The 23,671-nt window shown below is 40.4% G+C and overlaps 1 protein-coding gene across 4 annotated transcripts in view; it reads left to right on the top strand.

Annotated features, from left to right (window-relative positions):
• The window catches only part of STIM1 (stromal interaction molecule 1), a 193,085-nt gene that overhangs the window by 127,587 nt on the left and 41,827 nt on the right, over positions 1-23,671 (top strand). For all 4 annotated transcript variants that reach the window (XM_080817817.1, XM_080817815.1, XM_080817816.1 and 1 more), the window contains exon 3: positions 4,646-4,760. In XM_080817817.1, the coding sequence (XP_080673943.1) occupies positions 4,646-4,760 (115 nt within the window). The remainder of the gene's footprint in view (positions 1-4,645; positions 4,761-23,671) is intronic.

Below are 23,671 nucleotides of genomic sequence, written 5' to 3'. Positions count from 1 at the left end.
GGCCAGCTCTTGACAAGTCCCTGAGCCACCATTTCCCTTCCAATCGAGTTGCAGCCCTTAAGCCCTTAAGATCCAGGAGTTCTGTGTCTAGATCCTTAGATTAAAAAAAAAAAAAGATAGCCTGCGGATGCCTGGCTGGCTCAGTCGGTGGAGCATGGGACTCTTGATCTCAGGGTTGTGAGTTCATGCCCCATGTTGTGTGTAGAGATTACTTAAAAATAAAATCTTTAAAAAAAAAAAAAAAGATATCCTGAAAAGCTGGATTTTCTTGGTATGAAATCTGATTTTTTTAAAAAAGATTTTATTTATTTATTAATGAGAGAGAGACAGCATGAGGAGAGAGGTCAGCAGGAGAAGCAGACTCCCTGCTGAGCAAGGAGCCTGATGTGGGACTTGATCCCGAGACTCCAGGATCATGACCTGAGCCAAAGGCAGTCGCTTAACCAACTGAGCCACCCAGGTGCCCTTGAAATCTGATTTTTAAATATGGGTTCAATTTAGGAAATGCTCTATGGGCCCTTAAAAGATAGGTGCAAAGGCAGCTTGTGACTTCTACAAGCATGTCTCATTTATTCCTTAGCACACTTAGATGAGAGGGACGCCTAGTTCTCGTTCTGAGAGGGAAACTGGGTCAGAGAGGCCAAATCGCTTGCCCAAAAGTCACACAGGAAGGAAGGGGTCTGTTTCTGTAAGTGGTGCACCCTTTCTATTTATAGTATACTGCTTCTCATCCTCTTAAGGTCTGATTGATGCATCCCACGTCTTTGTTCTCTAACGAGGTTCCCCTCAGCTTCAGGCCCTTCCTTCAGGTGTAGCTTCTGTCAGCCCACATTCCTCATTTGGCACCATCTTCTCGCTGGCCTTGTTTTCTGCTCCCACTCCTCCTTTGTGGTGCCGATGGAGCTTGTGCATGAGCCCTGTGCAGGTCCTCCTTGTACTTTCTTCCCATGAGTTTCTCTGCTCTCCCTGTACCTCAGTGATCAGACTTGCCTATGTAAAGCTGTCTATTTCTTATTAGTTCCCGATAAGCAGCTGGTATGTGTTGTCAGATAGTTTCCTAAAGTTAGTTGGGAATGGCAGAAAAATCCCCTTTCTTGGAGATTTTGGCATTTCTGCTCCTGAGGTCTGCATATCATGTGTGTTTCTCTAGTCTTAGGTTAAGAGGATCTGGGTTAGAGCCCAAGAGGACCAACACAGGGTATACCTATATCTGTAATCAGAGGGTTAACAGGTTTGATCTCTTTAAAATATTTGTAAATCCCGACAACTTTCCATTATGTCCACACTACTACCTCATTTCGAGCTGGATTATTGTCATAGCTACCAAACTGGTTTCCTTGCACCCGCCCTTGTCCTCCTATAGGCTGCTCCCCCGCACAGTATTTATAACAGTCTTTCATTTATTTTATTTTATTTGTAAAATTATGTTCAATTAGCAACATACAGTACATGATTAGTTTTTGATGTAGTGTTCAGTGATTCATTAGTTGCATATAAAACCCAGTGCTCCTTACCACATGTGCCCTTGTTAATACCCATTAGAACAGTCTTTAAAAAATACATAAATGTAGGGGCACCTGGGTGTTGCAGTTGATTAAGCATTGGACTCTTGGTTTCAGCTCAGATGGTGATCTCATGGTTATGGGAGCAAGCCTCAAGTCAGGCTCCACGCTCAGCAGGTAGTCTGCTTGAGATTCTCTCTCTCCCTCCACCCCCCCACCCCCCCAACCCCCCCACCCCAGCTCATGCTCTCTCTCTGGAATAAAGAAATAAATTTTAAAATGTATATATAAATGTGATCACGTTGCATCTCTGTTCAAATTCCTCCAATAGCTTCCCTCTCAGAGTCCAAGTCCAAGTCCTTATAATGGCCTACATGAGTGCTTAGGATCTGGACCTCTGGTGCTTCCCCAGTTCATCTCCCACTAGTCACCACCTCTCATTTCTCTTCAGCCACACTGGCCCCTTGCTATTCCTTGAAAATATTGAGCATGTTCTTGCCTCAGGGCCTTTGCATATGCCATTCCCTGTGCTTTGGATAGTCTTCTCCCAGTTATTCTGCTTGCCTTTCTCCAACATCTTCTTCAGATATATGCTTGAAAGTTACCTTCTTTTTTTTTTTTAAGATTTTATTTATTTATTTGACAGACAGAGGCACAGCTAGAGAGGGAACACAAGCAGGGGAAGTGGGAGAGGGAGAAACAGGCTTCCTGCTGACCGGGGAACCTGATGTGGGACTCGATCCCAGGACCCTGGGGTCATGACCTGAGGCAAAGGCAGACACTTAACGACTAAGCCACCCAGGTGTCCCTGAAAGTTACCTTCTTAATGAGACCTTCTGTGACTCCTCTAAAATGACAGACCATGAATACCACTACTCTTGGCATTCCCTGCTCCTTTTTTTTGTTTTATAGGAATTATATAAGGGGATGTTAGCTCAATGATGATAAAGATTTGTATCTGTTTTGTTTAATACTTACTGTATTTCTAGTGCCTGGAACTATGCCTGGTATTTAGAAATCTTATGTCTGCTGACTAAATGAATGAATGAATTTCTGTCCCCAGACTGGCCATGTCAGACTGTTTGTGACTGTGTCTTCCCTGAGATGTCCCAGTGTCTGCTGTCTAAGGTCTAGTGATCTCATCACTTATGTGTCCAATGAGAACAGTCAGACTCTCAACAAATTAATAAAATTGTCCTAAAATTAATTTTGAAAATAAGCAGCTGAGATTGACAAGAAGTATTCTGAAATATAAGAGCTATGGGAAGAGGAGGTCTAGGCATTAGAAATTATTATTGAAGTATAAAATAAGATGAAAGGCATAATAAAATAGTCAACAACTAGTATAAAAATAGGAATGTCATTTAGTGCGAAAGAATGCAGAGCCTAGAAATATACTTGAGTATACATAAGGACTTAATTTATTACTAAATGGCATTTTTCAAAATGAATACAAGATAATTTAATGAATGGGGTTGGGATAACAAGGTGGCGACTTGGCAAAAAAATGTTAAAATTCACAACTTACAGCATAAAATGAATTGAAGGTCAGATGGCCTAAAAAGCTGACTATTCAAAAAATCAAAAAATACTTTCATTAGTTTAGTTTTTCTAAGAATTGACAAAATCTTTTTGTTCAGGGCTCTTTATCACATCACTTGTGTAATTGTTATTAAAAATAAGTTCTCATGGATGCCTGGGTGGCTCATTGGGTTAAGCAGCTGCCTTCGGCTCAGGTCATGATCCCAGGGTCCTGGGATCAAGCCCTGCATCGGGCTCCCTGCTCAGTGGGGAACCTGCTTCTCCCTCTCCCTCTGCCTGCTGCTCTGTCTCCCTCCCTCTCTCTCTCTCAAATAAATAAATGAAATCTTTAAAAAATTTTTTCTAAAAGCTTTGATTTCTTTTGCTTCTTTCTTGTAAGAGTATATTATGAAAAGAAATACCAATAATTAAAGGATAGCACCTACAGTGCTGGGGAAAAATTTGGACAATAAAGTCAGAAATCTTGGGTTGGAATACAAATCTATCACTTTATCAGCTGTAACCTTGAGCCAATGTTTGAGTTATCTAATGCTGTATAACCAACTTCCCCAAAAGTCAGTGGCTTTAAACAGCAACAACATTAATTTTGTTATTTACCTATAGTTGGGTCATGGGTCAGCAGGGACAGCTCATCTGTGTCCACTTGGGTTCAGATGCAGTGACTCAAAAGCGGGGGGACAGCTCATCTGTGTCCACTTGGGTTCAGATGCAGTGACTCAAAAGTGGGGGGCAGGAATCACCTGAAGTCTCAGTCACTCACATGTCTGATCCCTGGGCTGGGGCGACATCTCTTTGTGTTTCTAGTATAGTCTTTCTGCATGGTCTCTCCAGAGTGGTGGCTTTTGGGTAGCCCAGCTTTGTATATAGTTGTTGGCTCAGGGCTTTCAAGGCATGTGTCCCAAAAGGGAGAGAGCCAGGTGGACTCTGTATTGCCTTTTTTCACCTAGGCTTGGAAGTCATTCGACATCACTGCTGCCACATTCTGTTTGTTAGAAGAAGAGTCACTCGTGTCAGCCTATATTCAGGGAGAGGGGAATTCACCTTCGGTGGGAGGATTGTCATAGAACTGTGGACACGTTTTAAAACCATCATAACAAATAATTTAATCTCTCTAAATTTAATGTGATTTGGGGCAAGTGGCATTATCTTAGAGTTATTACTGTTCATGTTTGTAAAATAGGAGTGATAATTCATTGGTTGTAGAGGATTTGATGAAAAAGTATTGTAGAAGTTCTTGGAATATTGCTTAGTGTATAAACAAGTGATCACAAATTGTTAATTCTTTTTCCCTATCCTTCTTCCTTCTTCTAGCTTATGGAATTCCAGTTAACTATCATTTAGTATCTTTCTTTCCATAATTACAAAAATATGAGAAAGGACTCTCTTATTCATTTTTTTTCCAAGTGAAACATACAACGAAGAAGAAGAGGCAGTGTAGTTGCCAACTAGGACATAGGCACATGGAAGGACAGATGAGTGACGTGGTACACATGTACATTGGGTGGATGGAATGTGTTGTGGAAACCTGGATGGCCTGCGTGGAGATCTTGGTGGGCTGGCTCCTAGGTATCTCTTGTGACTTGTGTGCTTTTCCCTTGCAGTTCCTGAGGGAAGACCTCAATTACCATGACCCGACAGTGAAACACAGCACCTTCCATGGTGAGGATAAGCTCATCAGTGTGGAGGACCTGTGGAAAGCATGGAAGTCTTCAGAAGGTAATAGGCAGCTTGGTTGTCAATCTTAGTTGCTGGAAAGGTTTAGAGAAGACAGAAGAAGATGGGCAGGGACTTGGCTTTAAAAGTATATGAGGATAAAATGCTTTGTAAGAGCAAGTTATTAAAATGGTTCTACATATAGTCACTGAATAAGGCTGAATCTAATCCTCGGGCTGGGAGGGGGGAAGGTGCTCCAGAGTTGGAGCTGCTCTTCGTTGGAATTCTAATTGAATTCCATCCGGTCTCCACCTGCCTTCTCACCACTGACCCCACTTTCTGCTCTTCTCCAGAGATAGGGAGCTTGCTGGCTTTTTGAGGCCCCACTTGGTCTCAGCTTGGTCTCTGCTGAGACCTAGATGATTCAAAGATTGGCTGGAAGTAAGATGCATTCTCCCCCTGAGTCCTTTCTTTTCCAGGTTGTTTGAAGGAAACATGTTTTCTCAGTTTCCTCCTTGTCTTGGTTTCCTACCTGTGAACACTTTTGTTACTGTCTTAGATCATAGCTCCTAGAGTTGGACACAGACCCACAGGGGTGGTTTGACCAGCTCAGAGTTGAGCAGGACTTTCAACTTCTTAGTTCTGGACCCTGTATGCATCTTGTCAGTGCAGCCTGATTAGCTCCTGGAGCCTTCAGCCGTCATGTCATTCTGTGGACTCCTGTTGAACTTATTAAATAAAAACTTTAGTTATTTCTCATGCAGAAAACTGTTAAGCCATAACTACCATTTTTTTTTCCCCTGAAGCATTTGCTTCAGAGCTCTGAGTGAAAGAGCATATCTAATTGTGTGAAGCTTGACAGAGAAGAGAAAAACAGGGTTTTAGTCTCCTCTGCATCTTGTCTGTGGTTAGAGTGTCCTTTGATACTAACAAGATTGGAAGCAGTTTCTTCGCAGGTTCTCATAGGGAGGTCTTGAGGCTAAGAAGGGTTAAACTTAAGTGACCACCAGGGCTCCTGCTTTTGTAGGTGAGGAGCCTTTGGCTCAGATTTACAAAGTGATTGTTTGTTGTCATGTACTTAGTAGATAGCAGAGCCAGGACTTAGACTCGGACCTTCCTGTCCCTGGGTCAGTGCTTTCTATGCCATCCTGGTTGGAAGTACTGGTCTGGTGGTAGAGAAACCCAGTTTTGGTAGGAAATGAGGCCGTTTCTATTTTTGTTTTAATCTTACCTAGGATTATAGAATTTTAGATCTGGAAGGGATCATGTATAATGTAGGTGGGAAACGAGATTATCAATTTAGAAGAAGCATAAGTTAGCTATATAGACAGCTTTCTAGAAATCTTTAGGAGCTGAGTTCCTTGTGGGGGCTTTGTTTAATATCTCCTGAGCAGCTCTGGCTGTCTACTGATGCAAGATCAACCAGTGAAATGATTTTTGGAATTATACCGGCACTGCCAGGAAAAATCTTCTATTAGTACTGTTTAATTTTAGTTTTCTTCTTTTTTCTGTAACTACATGAGGACATGGCGCCTGGGTTTGAAAAGTGGGTTTCATTAAGTGGGAATTTGGAATGAAGATGGCAGGGAAAGCATTCCTGGCCGTCTCTGTAAACTCCACAGAAGTAGCTGGGAAGGGAAAGTGACCAAGAGAGGGCAGAAACAGGGAAGAAATCATAAGACTAAAATGCAGCCAAGACAATTTTCTGGTAAGAACTTTATTCCTGGATTCAGCAACTATTTGGAACACTTCCAGATATGTTCTAAATGACAGGAAGATGAAAGACAATGGAGTGAGTTTTGAAGGGTTGGTTCCCATTACTGAGGAGCAGAGAAACATTCCAGTGTGCTGGGAGGTAGCTCATAGCTAAGCTGTGAGGTGACATGTGTGTTTTAGGATTGCTCATCATGTGCCATGCCTGGTATGTGCCATGCCAAGCTAAAAGTTAGAATCTTCGTGTGGAGTATTCCTCGGACAGTTTGCTTCATTATTTAGAACATGGCCCCTAATCTCTGGAGTGATGATTTCCAGAGCTACAAAAAGCACGTGATCTTCTGGCGCTGGCACAAGCCAGCTGGCCTGAGTCCTGCTGGAGGAGATGGATATCAGCAGTGTTCGTTTGTGTGCAGAACATTTGCCGACTAGTGCCAGTACCATCTACATGATTAGTGTTGTTAACATTTTCTGACTGATGGTGGGAGCCAGTGTTTTCTCAGTGTTATTTAGATTTTTAACAGAAAAGCCTGATAATTGCTACATTAGCCAGTTCTAGACTTCAGTAATAAAAACAATGAAAACTAAAAAGCAACTTTAATATTTATATAGTATTTGATATATGCTAGCCACTGTTCTGAGTGATTTATATAGATTAACTCATTCGTTTTACACAAAAACCCTCTGAAGTAGAAATACTATGATTGCCTCCATTTACAGATGAGGAATATGAATCAAAGAGAGTGTGTAATGAAATAATGCAATGTGATTCTGTCACTGAATACCCAGTCAGTGCAGACTTCACAGGTTAAGGGCATAGTCCCCAAGAGGACTGCTCTCACTTTAGCCATCAAGCAGCCATAAACTCTGGGTGTTTCCAGCCATCTGTGCTCTGACCGACTGGCTATAAATCATGGGTTCCCACTACCCCTCTGGTTTGATAAATTTGCTAAATGACTCGCAGAACTCAGGAAAATGCTGTATTTATGATTACAATTTTATTATAATGGATAAGAGTTAGGGCCAACGCCAACCAAATGACGAGAACAGTAGAGCGAGGCTGGGAGGGTCCTGAATTTGGAGCTTCTGTCTCTTCCTGGGGCATCAGGACCTATCACCCTCCCAGCACATTAAGCACGAATGTGTTTGCCGACCAGAAGGCTCATCTGAGCCTCAGTGTCCAGAGCTTTTATGGAGGTCCTATTACATATACATGATTGATTGCATCACTGGCTCCATGAAGGGCCTCAGTCTGCACCCCTTTTTCCTTTCTGAAGTTTGGGCTACTATGTCCTTCCCCAAAGTGCCAATCCACTAGTCACCTCGTTGGTCTTCCTGGTTACTGGCCCTGTGCAGAGTCATCTCATTAGCTCAAACTCAGGTGTGATCCAAGGGCATCACCATGAATAACGGAGGGATTCTTATCACCACGGAAATTGACATGAAGACAAAGACCACCAAATTCTTTGTTACCCAAAATTAAGTAAGAAAGAGCTGAACAAACTGGGCTGGGGAAGGATCAAGAGCAAGGGTAACTCCAGGGGTCCCAGCAGCAGGAGCTAGGGGATTGGCCTTTTCTAATTGGCTACTTTTAGATGTCTCTGCTTCATTCATTTGTCTTCTAAGTATCTTTGCTCAACGGTCAGATGTGGCGGAGGGAGAATCAGATTGGAAAAGTCCGGATCACAGACTTATGTGGGGTAGTGGTAGTGAGAGAATATGTATGGGCTGGGAGGGGGTGCGGCAATTTCCAATCCCTCTAAGACCCTGTGGAGAGGCGGGCGGTGGGGGGCGGGGGGAGGTGGCAGTTCTTTAAAGGAAAGGAGGCCAGGTAGATTTTGTAGAATCTTTGAGAAACCGAATTATTGTTTGCGTATTTGAGCCAGTAGAATCAGTAACAGTGCCATTAGAGGGATGGTAGGAGGCACTGACCTAAGAAGATTCTCCTCTAAAACACGGTTTGCATTCCTCTAAACAAAGTGCATCATTACTATTTTTTCTCCCTTTTCCTGGACATGAGATTTCAAAAGATGCTATCAGCCAAACAAAGTAATAATTTCTTTCCCCATCTGTGTGGATCAAAGACGTCTCAAACTATCAACTTTGATTCTAACTAAATAATATGATTCCAGTGAAAAGCAAAAGAACCCAGTATTCTAGTGTGACTTTGAACTTTGCCTTTAGAAAATATTTCTTTTCTACTGGGAATAATTTGGAAATAATTCCAAATAATAATTTGGAAATAATGACATAAACTCAACAGATCTCCAGTTCTGTCTCTGCTTTGTAGGATGCGATTTTTCACAGGAGGCAGCTGGAACAGTACTGGCAAACCAGGAGGCTTTTAGAGAGAAACCCAGCAGAGCTGGCCTTTCTGTGTTGACATACCCAGCGGGGGCAGGTGGCCATTGGGCTTCTGTCTGAACCATTTCAGAAGTCAGATCAGTATAAAAGAGTAGGCATCCCCTTTTTGCTTTTACATAAACCCAGGGAGAAAGGTGTTTATCCTGTGGTTTTAGCTACATAAAAATTACTTTGCTAAGAGAATCTTTAAGTCATTGAGTTAAATACCTCAGCCATCGTTGCTACATTTTTGGGGTGGAAGATAAAATTGAGTTTTCTTTCTCTTGGATTCTTTTATTTATTTTTTTTATTCTTTATTTTTTAATTTATTTGACAAACAGAGATCACAAGTAGGCAGAGAGGCAGGCAGAGAGAGAGAGGGGAAGCAGGCTCCCCGCTCAGCAGAGAGCCCTGTATGGGCCCATACAGGGCCCAGGATCCTGGGATCACGACCTGAACTGAAGGCAGAGGCTTTAACCCATTGAGCCACCCAGGCACCCCATCTCTTGAATTCTTTTAGATACTTTTTTCCCAATAACAACCCCCCCCCCCACTAGCATCAGTGCAGTGATTTGACACTGCAGTCATTTTCGGTTTATATTAAATAGCTACCTGAAGGTCTTACTTGTCTCCACTTTTAATAAAGGAAACTGAGCATCTCTCACCTATTTCTGTCACCAAGTCCCAAGGATTCTGCCTCTCTCCTATATTTTATGTGCATCTCCTATGATGCTGCCTTAGCTCAAGTTCATCTTTTTAAAAGATTTATTCAGTTATAATTGATAATGCAATCAGGGTAAATATTGAAAGTGTATGTAATTTTTTTGAGTTTTGACACATGTATGCAAATAGATATCCTTTATGAGATAGACGTTTTGCAAAGATTTTTCTCCCAGCCTGTGGCTTATCTTTCTGTTGAAGAATGGTAAGTTTTAATTTTTCTGAAGGCCAGTTTTTCATTTTGTGCTTTTGTGGATCATCCCTTGGTGTCATATGTAAGAAATACTTGCCTAACTCATGGTCACACAAAGATTTTCTCTCATGTTCTCCTCTAGAAGTTTTATAGTTGTAGATTTTATGTTTAGGCCCCTGATCTCTTTTGTATTAATTTGTGTATGTTAGTATTAAGTGTGGATCTAAGTTCTTTTTTTGTGCTCATGGATGTCTCAATTGTTCTAGAACCATTTGTTGAAAATTCTGTCATTTTTCCACTGCATTGCCTTATACCTTCTGTTAAAAATCAGTTGTCCATACAAGTATGGGTTTATTTCTGGACTTTGTATTGTTCTTATTTTTCTTTTTTAAGATTTTATTTATTTATTCATGAGAGACAGAGAGAGAGAGAGAGAGGCAGAGGGAGAGGGAGAAGTAGGAGCCTGATGCGGGACTCAATCCCAGGACCCTGGGATCATGACCTGAGCTGAGGGCAGTTGCTTAACCAGCTGAGCCACCTAGGTGCCCTGGACTTTGTATTCTGATCCACTCATCTGTTTGTCTGTCCTTATGTCAATACCATGCTATTTTGATTACAGTAGTCTTATAATAACTCTTTTAGTTAGATAGTGTTCACCTTCCAACTTTGTTTCCCTTTTTCCAAGCAGTTTTGGCTGTTTGTTCTTGAATCAACTCATCAGTGTCTACAAAAAAGCTTGATAGGATTTTAATTGCCATTACATTGAATCAATTGCTCAGTTTGACAGATTTGACATCTTAACAATATTGAATTTTCTGATAAATAAGGTACATCACTCTATTTATTTAGGAGACATACTTTCTCTCAGTAGTATTTTGTAGTTTTCAGTATACAGGTCTTTCATGTCTTTTGTTGGATTTATTTCTATTTCAAAGATTTTGATGTTGTTATAAATAGTATTTTTAAAATTGTGGTAAAATATGTAAAAATTTGATTTTTATATATTGGTCTTGTATTCTGCAACCTTGCTAATAAATTCACTTGTTAGTAAGATGCCATCAGAGTTTCAAATGAGATAATGATGTCTTCTAAAGAAAGTTTTAGTATTTTCTTTTCCAATCTGAATGTCTTTAAAAACATCTTGTGGTGGCACCTGGTTGATTCAGTTGGTAGAGCATGCGACTCTTGATCTCACGGTTGTGGGTTTGGGCTCCATCTTGGGTGTTGAGATTACTTAAATACATAAGGTCTTAAAAAAAAATTCTTCTTGTCCGATTGCCCTGATTAGTATCTCCAATACAGTCTTGAAGGGAAGTGGTAAGAGTAGGCATCTGTGTCTTTTTTCTGATCTCAGGAGGAAAACATTCAATCTTTCACGATTAAATATAACATTAGCTGTGGGGATTTCTTTTGCAAAAGCCTTTGGTCAAATTGAGGAAGTGACTTTCTATTACTGATTTGCTAAGAGGTTGTATCAGGAATGGATGTTGGATTTTATCAAATGAATTTTCTGTGTCTATTGAGAAGATTGCCTGGTTTTTCCATTTTTATTTGCTAAGGTGGTGAATTATGTTGATTGTTTTATAAAGATTTTATTTATTTGAGAGAGAGAGAGAGAGTACATGAGCTGGGGGAGGGGCAGAGAGAGAGAGAGAATCCCAAGGAGACTTGATGCTGAGCATAAGCCCAGCTTGAGGCTTGATTACACAACCCCAAGATCATGACCTGAGCCAGAATCAAGAGTCAGATGCTTAACTTCTGAGCCACCCAGGCACCCCCACATTGATTTTTAAATGTTAATCCAGCCCTTCATGTGTGGGATAAACCCCACTTGGTCATTATCTTTTTATTATATGATTGGGTTCTATTTGGTAAAATTTTGTTTCAGATTTTTGTATCTTTGTTAATGAGGGATATTGGTTCATAGTTTTCTTATAATACCTTTGTTTTTGGTATCAGGATTATGCTGGCCTCATTGAATTAATTGGGAAGTATTCTTCAATTTTTCAGAAGACTTCGTATAGAATTGGTATTATTTTTCTTTAAATACTTACTAGAGTTCACCAGTAAAGCCACATGATCCTTGAGTTTTCTTTGTGGAAAGGTTTTTAATAACAGTGTCAATTTCTTGAATAGGTGTAGGACTAAGGTTATTTATTTCTTCTTGAGTGAGCTTTTTTAGTTTGTGTCTTCAATTTGTCTATTTCATTAAGTCATCAAATTTACTGGCATACATTTATTCATAACCTTTCTTAGTATTCCTTTAATATATTGATATGCTCAAGGAACCAATATTTATTCTCAAGGATTTTCTCTATTGTTGGCTACTTCATTGATTTTTATATTAATCTTTATTATTTTCTTTCTTTGCTTACTTTATGTTTAATTTGTTCTTCTTTTCTAGTTTATTGAGGTGGAAACCAAGATCATTGATTTGAGGCCTTTCCTTTTTTCTTTTCTTTCTTTTTTTAAAACTGGTTTTTTATTTTATTTTTTACAGATTTTATTTATTTATTTGACAGAGAGAGAGAGACAGCAAGAGAGGGAACACAAGCAGGGGGAGTGGGAGAGGGAGAAGCAGGCTTCCCGCCATGCAGGAAGCCTCATGTGGGACTCTATCCCAGAACCCTGGGGTCATGACCTAAGCCAAAGGCAGACACTTAGACTGAGCCACCCAGGCGCCCCTCCTTTTTTCTAATATAGGCATTTAATGCTATAAATTTCCTGTAAGTCCTGCTTTAGGTATTTTGCAAATTCTGATATGTTGTGATTGTTTGCTTTTTTTCTAACTTGTAAAAATATCTAAAATGTAAAATATTCTAACGTGAAAACTCAACTGATGGTGAATCCTTATTATCACTTTTTCATTCATTCTTTCTTTCTTTTTTTTTTTTTTTTTGGTCTGATACAGTCTTCAATAACTTCATAATATATTCCAATTTTACATTATAAATGTAGTGAATAAATGAATGTAGAGGCTTCCATACAAAAGGAATTCCAAGTTATTCTAAGTTATTCTTTTTTTCTTTTCCTAAAAATTTTAGTTAAATTCTAGTTAGTTAACTTACAGTGTAATGTTGGTTTCAGGAATAGGAATCCTTTACATATTTTTAAGACCTTTTTCTTATGTCCCTGAACATCATATATCTTTTTTTTTTTTTTTGGAACATCATATATCTTGGTAAATGTTCCATGTGCACTTGATGTTGTTGGGTGGAGTGTTCTATAAAGGTCAGTCAGGCCATGTTGGTTGATGGTATTGTTCAAGTCTACTGTATCTTGCCTGATTTTCTGCCTATTGCTCTTATCAGTTATTGAGGGGGAGTATTTAAATTTCGAGCTGTAATTGTGGATTTGCATATTAATTTTATGAGTTTTTCTTCATGTATTTTGAAAGTCTCTTACTAGGTGCCTAAAGATTTAGGATTTTTTAAAAAAGTCTATTTACTTAAGTAATCTCTACATCCAGTGTAGGACTTGAAGTCATGACCCCCAAGATTAAGAGCCTCATTCTTTACCAAGTGCCCCAAGATTTAAGATTATTATGTCTTCTTGATTAATTGACCTCATTATTGTGAAATGACTTTCTTTTTTCCTGGTGTTATTCTTTGCTCTGAAATCTCCTTTGATATTAATATGACTTTCTTTTGAGTATTATTGGTTTTGTGTGTCTTTTTCCATCTATTCACTTTCAATCTATGTGTGTGTTTGTGTGTGTGTGTGTGTGTGTGTTTCGGGGGGAGAGGGGCAGAGGAAGATGGAGAGAAAATCTTTTTTTTTTTTTTAAATTAAAGGTTTTTATTTACAATAAAAATATTTTAAATTTTTTAAAATTAATTTATTAATTTTAATAAACATATAATGTATTTTTATCCCCAGGGGTACAGGTCTGTGAATCGCCAGGTTTACACATTTCACAGCACTCATCATAGCACATACCCTCCCCAATGTCCATATCCCCACCACCCTCTCCCGTCCCCCTTCCCCCCAGCAACCCTCAGTCTGTTTTTTTGAGATGGAGTCTTTTATGGTTTGTCTCCCTCCCAATCCCATCTTCTTTCATTTTTTCTTTTCCTACCCCCCCCACATTGCATCTCCACTTCCTCATATCAAAGAGATCATATGATAGTTGTCTTTCTCCGATTGACTTATTTCACTAAGCATAATACCTTCTAGTTCCATCCACGTCGTCGCAAATGGCAAGATTTCATTTCTTTTGATGGCTGCATAGTATTCCATTGTGTATATATACCACGTCTTCTTTATCCATTCATCTGTTGATGGACATCTAGGTTCTTTCCACAGTTTGGCTATTGTGGACATTGCTGCTATAAACATTCGGGTGCACGTGCCTCTTCGGAGCAGCACGTTTGTATCTTTAGGATATATACCCAGTAGTGCAATCGCTGGGTCATAGGGTAGCTCTATTTTCAGTTTTTTGAGGAACCTCCACACTGTTTTCCAGAGTGGTTGCACCAGCTTGCATTCCCACCAACAGTGTAGGAGGGTTCCCCTCTCTCCGCATCCTCGCCAGCATCTGTCATTTCTTGACCTGTTAATTTTAGCCATTCTGACTGGTGTGAGGTGGTATCTCATTGTAGTTTTGATTTGTATTTCCCTGATGCCAAGTGATGTGGAGCACTTTTTCATGTGTCTGTTGGCCATCTGAATGTCTTCTTTGCAGAAATGTCTGTTCATGTCCTCTGCCCATTTCTTTTCTTTTTTTTTTTTTTTAAAGATTTTATTTATTTATTTGACATACAAAGATCACAAGTAGACAGAGAGGCAGGCAGAGAGAGAGGGGGAAGCAGGCTCCCTGCTGAGCAGAGAGCCCGATGCGGGGCTCGATCCCAGGACCCTGAGATCACGACCTGAGCCGAAGGCAGAGGCTTAACCCACTGAGCCACCCAGGCGCCCCTCCTCTGCCCATTTCTTGATTGGATTATTTGTTCTTTGGGTGTTGAGTTTGATAAGCTCTTTATAGATTTTGGATACTAGCCCTTTATCTGATATGTCGTTTGCAAATATCTTCTCCCATTCTGTCAGTTGTCTTTTGGTTTTGTTAACTGTTTCCTTTGCTGTGCAAAAGCTTTTGATTTTGATGAAATCCCAATAGTTCATTTTTGCCCTTGCTTCTGTTGCCTTTGGCGATGTTCCTAGGAAGAAGTTGCTGCGGTTGAGGTCAAAGAGGTTGCTGCCTGCATTCTCCTCAAGGATTTTGATGGATTCCTTTCTCACATTGAGGTCCTTCATCCATTTTGAGTCTATTTTTGTGTGTGGTGTAAGGAAATAGTCCAATTTCATTTTTCTGCATGTGGCTGTCCAATTTTCCCAGCACCATTTGTTGAAGAGGCTGTCTTTTTTCCATTGGACATTCCTTCCTGCTTTGTCGAAGATTAGTTGACCATAGAGTTGAGGGTCTATTTCTGGGCTCTCTATTCTGTTCCATTGATCTATATGTCTGTTTTTGTGCCAGTACCATACTGTCTTGATGATGACAGCTTTGTAATAGAGCTTGAAGTCTGGAATTGTGATACCACCGACTTTAGCTTTCTTTTTCAATATTCCTTTCGCTATTCGAGGTCTTTTCTGGTTCGAGGGAGAGAAAATCTTAAGCAGGTTTCACACCCAGTGAGGAGCCTGACTTCGGGTTCGATCTCACGACCCTGAGTTCATGACATGAGTTGAAATCAAGAGTTGGGGGCTTAGGGACACCTGAGTGGCTTGGTTGGTTAGGCGGCTGCCTTCAGCTTCAGGTCATGATCCCGGGATCCTGGGATTGAGTCCCGCATTGGGCTTCTTGCTCGGTGGGGAGCCTACTTCTCCCTCTGCCTCTGCCTGTCACTCTGCCTGCTTGTGCTCTCTCCCTGACAAATAAATAAATAAAGTCTTAAAAAAAAAAAAAAAGAGTTGGATGCTTAAATGACTGAGCCACCCAGGCACCCCATTGTGTTTTTATATTTGAATCCATTTCTTATAAACAGTTTATGCTGGGGTCTTACCTTTTTTTGCAATCTGATAATCTCTGCCTTTTAGTTGGGGTATTGAGACCATTTACATTTAATGTGGTTATTAATGTGATTAGATTTTAGGCTACTATCTATCTTGCTATTTGTTTTCTGTTTTTTCCTGTTTTTTTTATTACCTTTTCTTCTTTTTCTGCCTTTTTTGGATTAACAAGTGGTTTTTATGATTCTGTTTTATCTTTTTTATTGATTTAACTCTGTTTTGTTATTTTGGTGATTGCTTTAGGAGATAAAATATGCATCTTTAACCCCACAGTCTAATTTCTAGGGATATTATTATTTTATTTTTTATTGAAATATAGTTGACACACAAATTACATTAGTTTCAGGTGTACAGCATAGTGATTCAACAACTCTGTATTTTGTGCTGTGCTTACCACAGCTGTAGCTACTGTCACTATATGATGCTACTGCAATTGCTGTGCCACTGATTATATTCCCTTTGCTCTACCTTTCACTGCTGTGACTTAATTCATTCTGTCTGGAAGCTTGTACATCCCACTGCACTTCACCCATTTTGCCCTTTCCCCTTGTCCCTTCTCTGGCAACCACAAGTTTATTCTCTGTTTTATGGGTCTGTTTCTGCTTTGTTTTTTAGATTCCACATGTAAGTTAAATCCTATGGTATTTATTTTTCTCTGTCTGACTTATTTTACTTCACACAATGGCTTCCATCTGTGTTGTTGCATATGGTAAGATCTCATTCTTCTTTGTGGCTGAGTAGTGTTCCATTGTATATATGTCATATCTTCTTTATTCATCTACCAGTGGATACTTAGATTGCTTTCATGTCTTGGCTATTGTAAATCATGCTGCAGTAAACAGGGATGCATACATTTTTTTCAAATTAGATACATACATTTTCTTTGGGTAAATACCTAGTAGTAGCATTACTGAATCATATGGTAATTTTATTTTTAATTTTTTAAGGAAACTCCATACTGCATTCCATGGTGACCACACCAGTTTACATTCCCACCAATAATACATGAGATTTTTCAAGATATTATTATATCTTATCACATATAGTGTAAGAACCATATGGTAGTGTACTTCCATTTTTTCCCTCTCAACCCCAGTTCCACTCCCTGCATTGTAGCCTGAAACTTTTCTCAAAGCCAGAAGCTAGGGCAATTGTATCACCTGCCTCATTTGTTTACTATCTCTCAAAGATCACTGTCCATTCTAGGCTGATGTCCAGTGTCTTAAAAACCATTGTTTCATATATTTTGTCTTTTTTTTTCTCCTGTTTTTTTTTTTTTTCATTTTTTGTTTTGGTTGTCTCAGGAGGGAGGATGAATTCCATTCTTGTTACTTCATCTTAGCCTGAAGCAGAAACCTCAGCTTAATTATCTTTTGCTTGGATGCTTTCATACTATTCTTGACTCATTCTAGCTCTATTGCAGTTTGTCCTTTGATTGGTTCCAGAGAGATTTTTCAAAAGTAAATATCTGACCATATCTCTGCTTACATTGTTCAGTGGCTTCTCATCAAAAAAATTTTTTTGAAAAAATAATGAAACAGTCATGCTAGGATACCAAATTCCTGGGTGGAAGAAATATTCTTAATTGGAACTTGGATGAATAAAGGTATTGCTAAAGATGGTACAAGTAAATTCCTTTGTAATCATATATGATAATCATATGTTATTTTGAAGATACAAAAATATTGGCTCTTCTACTGGTTAGGTAATACTTGAGTTTCTATAGAATTAGCAGTAAGCTTAGGTTACAACTGCTGTCTCATTTGGGACTCAACAAAATAAGGTACTTGAAAGCTCAGTAGTTGTTGATGAAACAAATTATTATAGAAAATGCCATTGATTTTTAAAAATATTTATCTATGAGATGTTAGATGCATTAAAATTAAATGTCCATTTGTAATCTCAATGGAATTATCTTAGTTGGGGGAAAAAGATTCTATATGTATATATAAATAAAAAGCTGGTTGTCTTTATATCCTGAGAGTTTCTTCATATTTTAATACTGTGTTTCTCCATCATGCCTTATTCACCTTTGTAGTATTGGCCCCAAAAGTTACTGTTTTCTCTCCTACAATTTGTATAAACATGCCTGCTTTAAAAAAAGAAAAAAATTAACTGAATACCTTCTATATACCTGGCATTATGCTAGATTAACATATCAGGCCCATACTTATTTTTGTGATCTACTTATTTTTCTTATTTTTTTGAAAATTTTAATTAAAATCTTTTTATTATGTTCAGTTAACTACTGTATATAGTACATCATTAGTTTTTGATGTACTGTTCAGTGATTCATTAGTAGTGTATAACACCCAGTGCTCATCGCAACATATGCCCCCTCAATACCCATCACCTGGCTACCCCATTCCTTTATGCTCCTCCCTTCTGAAACCCTCAGTTTGTTTCCTGGAGTCCATAGTCTCTCATGGTTCATCTCCCTCTCTGATCTTTCCTCCTTCAGTTTTGCCTCCCTTCAACTGTCGTCCTCCATGCTATTCCTTATGTTCCACTGTGTGAAACCATGTGATAATTGTCTTTCTCTGCTTGACTTATTTTACTTAGCATAATCCCCTCCATTTCCATCCATTTATTGCAAATGGTGGGTATTCATCCTTTCTGATAGCTGAGTAATATTCTATTGTATATATGTACCACATCTTCTTTATCCATTCATTTGTTGAAGGGCTTCTTGGCTCCTTCCACAGTTTGGCTATTGTGGACATTGCTGCTATGAACATTGGGGTGCATATTCCCCTTCTTTTCACTACATCTGTATCTTCGGAGTCAATACCTAGCAGTGCAATTGCTGGGTCATAGGGTAGCTCTATTTTTAACGTCTTGAGGAACCTCCATACTGTTTTCCAGAGTGGCTGTATCAGCTTGCATTCCCACCAACAGTTAAGAGGGTTCCCCTTTCTCCACATCCTTGCTAACATTTGTTGTTAACTGTTTTGTTAATTTTTGCAGTTCTGACTGATGTAAGGTGATATCTTACTGTGGTTTTGATTTGTATTTCCCTGATGGTTAGTGATGTTGAGCATTTTTTCATGTGTCTGTTAGCCATTTGCATGTCTTCTTTGGATAAGTGTCTGTTCATGTCTTCTGCCCCTTTTTTGACTGGATTGTTTGTTGAGTTCGATAAGTTCTTTATAGATCTCAGATACCATCCCTTTATCTGTAATGTCATTTGCAAATATCTTTTCCTGTTGAGTGGGTTGTGTCTTAGTTTTGTTGACTGTTTCCTGTACTATGCAGAAGATTTTTATTTTGATGAAGTCCCAAAAGTTCATTTTTGCTGAATTTTTAAATTTAAGTTTAATTTAGTTAAAATTTGGTGTATTACTAGTTCCAGAGGTAGAACTTAGTGATTCATCAGTTGCATATAACACCCAGTGCTCATCACAACAAGTGCCCTCCTTAATGCCCATCACCCAGTTACCCTATCTCCACATACCCTCCCCTCCAGCAACCCTGTTTGTTTCCTGTAGTTAAGAGTCTCTTATGCTTTGCCTCCCTCTCTGTTTTTCTCCTATTTTATTTTCCCTTCCTTTTCCTTATGTTCATCTTTTTTGTTTCCTAAATTCCACATGTGAGTGAAATCATATGGTATTTGTCTTTCTCTGACTGACTGATTTTGCTTAGCATAATACCCTCTAGTTCCATCCATGTTGTTGCAAATGGCAAGATTTCATTCTTTTTGATGGCTGAGTAATATTCTGTTGTATGTAGATCCCACATATTCATTATCCATTCATCTGTGGATGGACATATGTGCTCTTTCCATACTTTGGCTATTTTGGACATTGCTGCTATGAACATTGGGATGCAGGTGCCCCTTATTTTCTACAACTTTTCACCACATCTCTTCTATGGCTGCACTGATTTATCTGCAGTTACTGGGATATATCATTTCCTTTCATCCCTTGCTGCTTTCATATATACTGTTCCCTCTGTCCTTCCCCCTTGTTGATGTGATTAAATTCTATTTGACATTTAAGACTCAATTTAAGTGTACCCTTCTTTAGGAAATCTTCCCCGGAAACCATACGCTAGGTTAGGCCTCATAATGGCATTTAGCACACGAATTGCAACTATCTGTTCCCTTGCCTGTTTTCACACCAGACTGCTTGAGGACATTATCTTATGTGATTTTTATATCTTAACTCTGAGCACAGGGCCTGGCCCAGTGTAGGGATGAGGCAGACGAAAGTTTGTTCTTGCCTCTGCCATTGTGTATCTTAAACAAGATCATTCGACATTCTGACACCTAAGTTCTCTTCCTACTCTGCAGCCACGTCAACCTGGTTGGTGAAGGGTGGCCTAGTGTGCCTGTCACATGAGGCCTGGGCCTGAGGGCCGGATTCTTTTTACAGTGATGATTCAGGGCTTGAGGTTGACACCACATCAGAAAACCAAGACCCCTGCCTCCTTCTAGGTGCAGATAGCAAGCTGCTAGTGAAAGCCAGAAAGAAGCCACTCAGAGAGACAAACCATAGGCCTATGCCATGAACTACTTTTGAGGGAGGGCCACTTTGGTAAGATTCCGTAGGTGTCTGGGAGTGCTCTCTATCCAGAGGAGCCAGATAAGAAGCTAGACTTTGTGATGCCTTTTCTCTCTCACTCTAGCAGTCAGTCCATTCCTTTCTTGGTCCCCCTGCATACATACCTGTGATGTAACACTTATCACACTGTCTTATCCTCATGTGTTTTCTTATATGGCTCCTTCTCTAGAAGAGAGAGCCCTTGTGATGGGAGTTGTGCATATTGGTCTCTGTATGTAGTAACTCACCCAGAACCTACCAGAGTAGGTAGCCAAAGATAGCTTGGTGAACAGTGATGTTAATAACACCTAATATTTCCTTGGCATTTATGTATGCTAGGAGCTTCCCATATCTTCGCTTTGCTCTTGTGATGTGAGACCTGTGATTCTTACCATTTTATAGGTGACAAAAAAGGAGGCCCAGAAAGGTTAAGTAACTTGTCTGTGGTCCTACATCTAGTAAGCATCAGATCCCGAATTCAAATAGAAACCCACCTTCTTAACCACTGTGCTGACTGGCTGACCAAAGGGCTGAGCAAAGCTGACTGATAGATCAAGTGACTAACATCTGTGTGAGGGAGATGCAAAGAAGGGACTGGCAGACGTAGTTTTTTGGCGATGTGGGTTTGAAACCACAAAACTAAACAAGGGCTTCATTTGTAGCCATTCATTTGTCCATTAGGGGAAAGAGATTGTGATTCAGGAGCCCATTTCTTACTGCTTATTCTTTCTCTGGCAAGAGAAAGAATTGGCCAAGTCTGAGGATCTGTTCTGGCATATTCCCGGAGGTATCACTATAGCTCAAGTGCTAGGGAGTAATACTTACTCTTGCATCTTTCTGGAATGCCTTTTCCCCCAAGTGTGCACATGGCTCACACATTCATTTGACTTTCTGTTCCAGTGTTACCTCATCAGAGAGGCCTTCCCCGAACGCGATCTGAGGAAGTGCCATTCTTTTTTCTCTTATTCTGCTTTGTTTTTCTTCATTGTACTTATCACCACCCAACATAGAATTATTTGTCTATGGTGTTCTAGTTCTAGGTGTCTCTCTCCGCCGGCGTATAAGCACCAGGGATCTGTGGCTCTGTTGTGTGTACTGTTGTATCCCTAGCTCCTGGAGCAGTGCCTGGCAAGTAGTAGGTGTTTGATGTTTGTTTTTATTTTAGTTTTTTTCAGTGAATAAATGATTTTGGACTTTGAGACTACCTGCGTGCAAGGCCTTTTATTGTTTGGCCTCAGTAATGCCTCACTCTTCTTATCTCTGTATGTTACCCTTTGACTCCAGACAAACTGGAGTTCATGTTCTCTGAACAGGCCTCACATTTAAAGTTCTGTCTTTGCTCACACCTCTTTCCTCTTTCATATATATGTTAAAATCTAGCATTCTAAAATGGCTGGGTATTTGGCAATCCTGAATGACTTCATTTTTGGGTGGTTATTTCAGAATAAAGTAGGAGAGTAAGTTGGTGTTTAGCAGGCCTCGAAGAGGGAAAAGAGCTTTTCTGGAAAGAGCGAAGACCTAGAAATCTGCGAGCAGTGTCCAAGGATGCATGAGAAAATAGTGCAAGATCCTGGTTCTATCTAAGGTCTGCTGAAGTAAGAGCTACGACCGAGATGGCATCCAGGGCGGAGCCGTGAAGTTCAGGTCTTCTGTGTTGGAGGAGTTCTGCTGTTTGCCCCGGGGTGTCCAGGTGCACAAGACAATCAGCTGGGGTGCCACAAGACAATGCTATAGCTTGTACTTCTATTGCATTTATCTCATTCTTTAATTTCTGTGTATGTTTTATAATGTACCTCATGTCTGCACGTGAATCTAATTTATAAACAGATCATCATATATTGGCAAGGTATATGCAAAACACAGAGTATGTCATGAAAAGGGTTAGAGACTACAGTTAGCCACCTCCTAGGTTTCTTTAGGAAGGACTTGGTATGGAAAATGCCAAGGGTTGTCCTTCTCTGACTCCTTGTAGTGTTGTCTGTCGTTTTGCCCAGAGATGTAGTTTTTGATCTCTCCCGGGACTTCACGGACAGGCTCAGGGTGATGAGAGGCTCATGACTTTAGAAGACTGTCTCTTGCTCCCATGTCCTCCTGGAATTTGGACACATGAGTCATTTGGAGACCGTATCTGTACGAAGCCCTCCTTGCCAAATTCTGTGGCCTTCTACTGACAGCCACAGCTCTCAGTACTTGCTTTTATGTTCTTCCTCACTTTGGCCTGGGGATTCTTCCCATTTTCTCTTTTGGAATAAGAAAGCAGAACAAGACTTTTAGCTTTTAGGTATTTGAACCTTAGGGGCAAGAGGCCCTCATATCTCGCCTTGACTACTGAGCGAGAGGGACATAGGGTTGCCCTCTGACAAGGATGCAGCCCATCCTGGCTTACTTCGCTCAGACTGGGGTGACTCTGGATGGTCATACCATGCTGCCGAGCCTACCTAGATAGGGTGTCTGCCTCGGTAACAGAACTGTGTGTGGAGCACACACATGCACATGCACACACACAGAAGAACTCTCTTGAGACTTATCCTCACAGCTGAAGCCCTTATCCTTTCCCCCATAGCTTAGCCATGTAGGGGCTGACTATGTTGAGAGTCCGTCCTTCCTGGAGTACGGTGGCCCCCTTACAGCCCCTCTGTCTCACTTAATGTAGTGTTTAGAGCAGTGGTTCCCAGCCGGGGAGGGTGGGGCATCTTGTCCTCCAGGGAACATTTGGCAGTACCCAGAGACATTTCCGAGGGTCACAACTGGCAGCATGCTACGTCTAGTGGCTAGATGCTGGGGAATATTGTTAAACACACTCCACTGCAGAGGACGGCACCCTGACAAGGAATTATCCTGCCCAGAATGTCAGCGGTGCAGACTGAGAAGCCCTGGTCGAGAGTGCCTCCTGCCCATCTGCGCCACGGCAGAGGGTGCAGCTAGAGGAGTTCCCCTACGCCTGCGTCTATGCTTGCACTTGTATTAAGGCGTCCTCCCAGGAGACAAAAGGCCCTTGTAGCTCAGCTAGCCGCAGGCCTTTCTAGCAACAAAAAAGTGGCCTTCTTTCCACTCCACATGCCAAGCAGAAAGGTCCCTTTGTGTGAGACGCGGCCGAGTGCCCTTGGCAGCAGTGGCGGGAGCGTGTTGTTCTCTGCACTTCACAGGCCGGTACTTGTCTGTCTGCCTCAGATCTGTGTGTCACTCTACTACACCTTTACTAGCCGGCATTCCAGACCATAGTGCAGGAGCACATTTGTCATGTCGACAGATGTGTACAGAGGCAGATACGTTCCTTCTCAGGAAGAAAAGGCTAATACGTCCCACTTTTCTTTCTTTCTTTCTTTCTTTTAAATAAATTTATTAGTATTCAACATTACTACAGAGTATTTTTTTTTTAAGATTTTGTTTATTTATTTGGCAGAGGGAGACACAGTGAGAGAAGGAACACAAGCAGGGGGAGGGGGAGAGGGAGA

The sequence above is a fragment of the Martes martes genome (genome assembly GCF_963455335.1).
Source record: "Martes martes genome assembly, chromosome: 10".
Classification (NCBI taxonomy): Eukaryota; Metazoa; Chordata; class Mammalia; order Carnivora; family Mustelidae; genus Martes; species Martes martes.
Note: the sequence above shows the minus strand (reverse complement) of the source record. Positions and strands in the feature narration are given on the sequence as shown.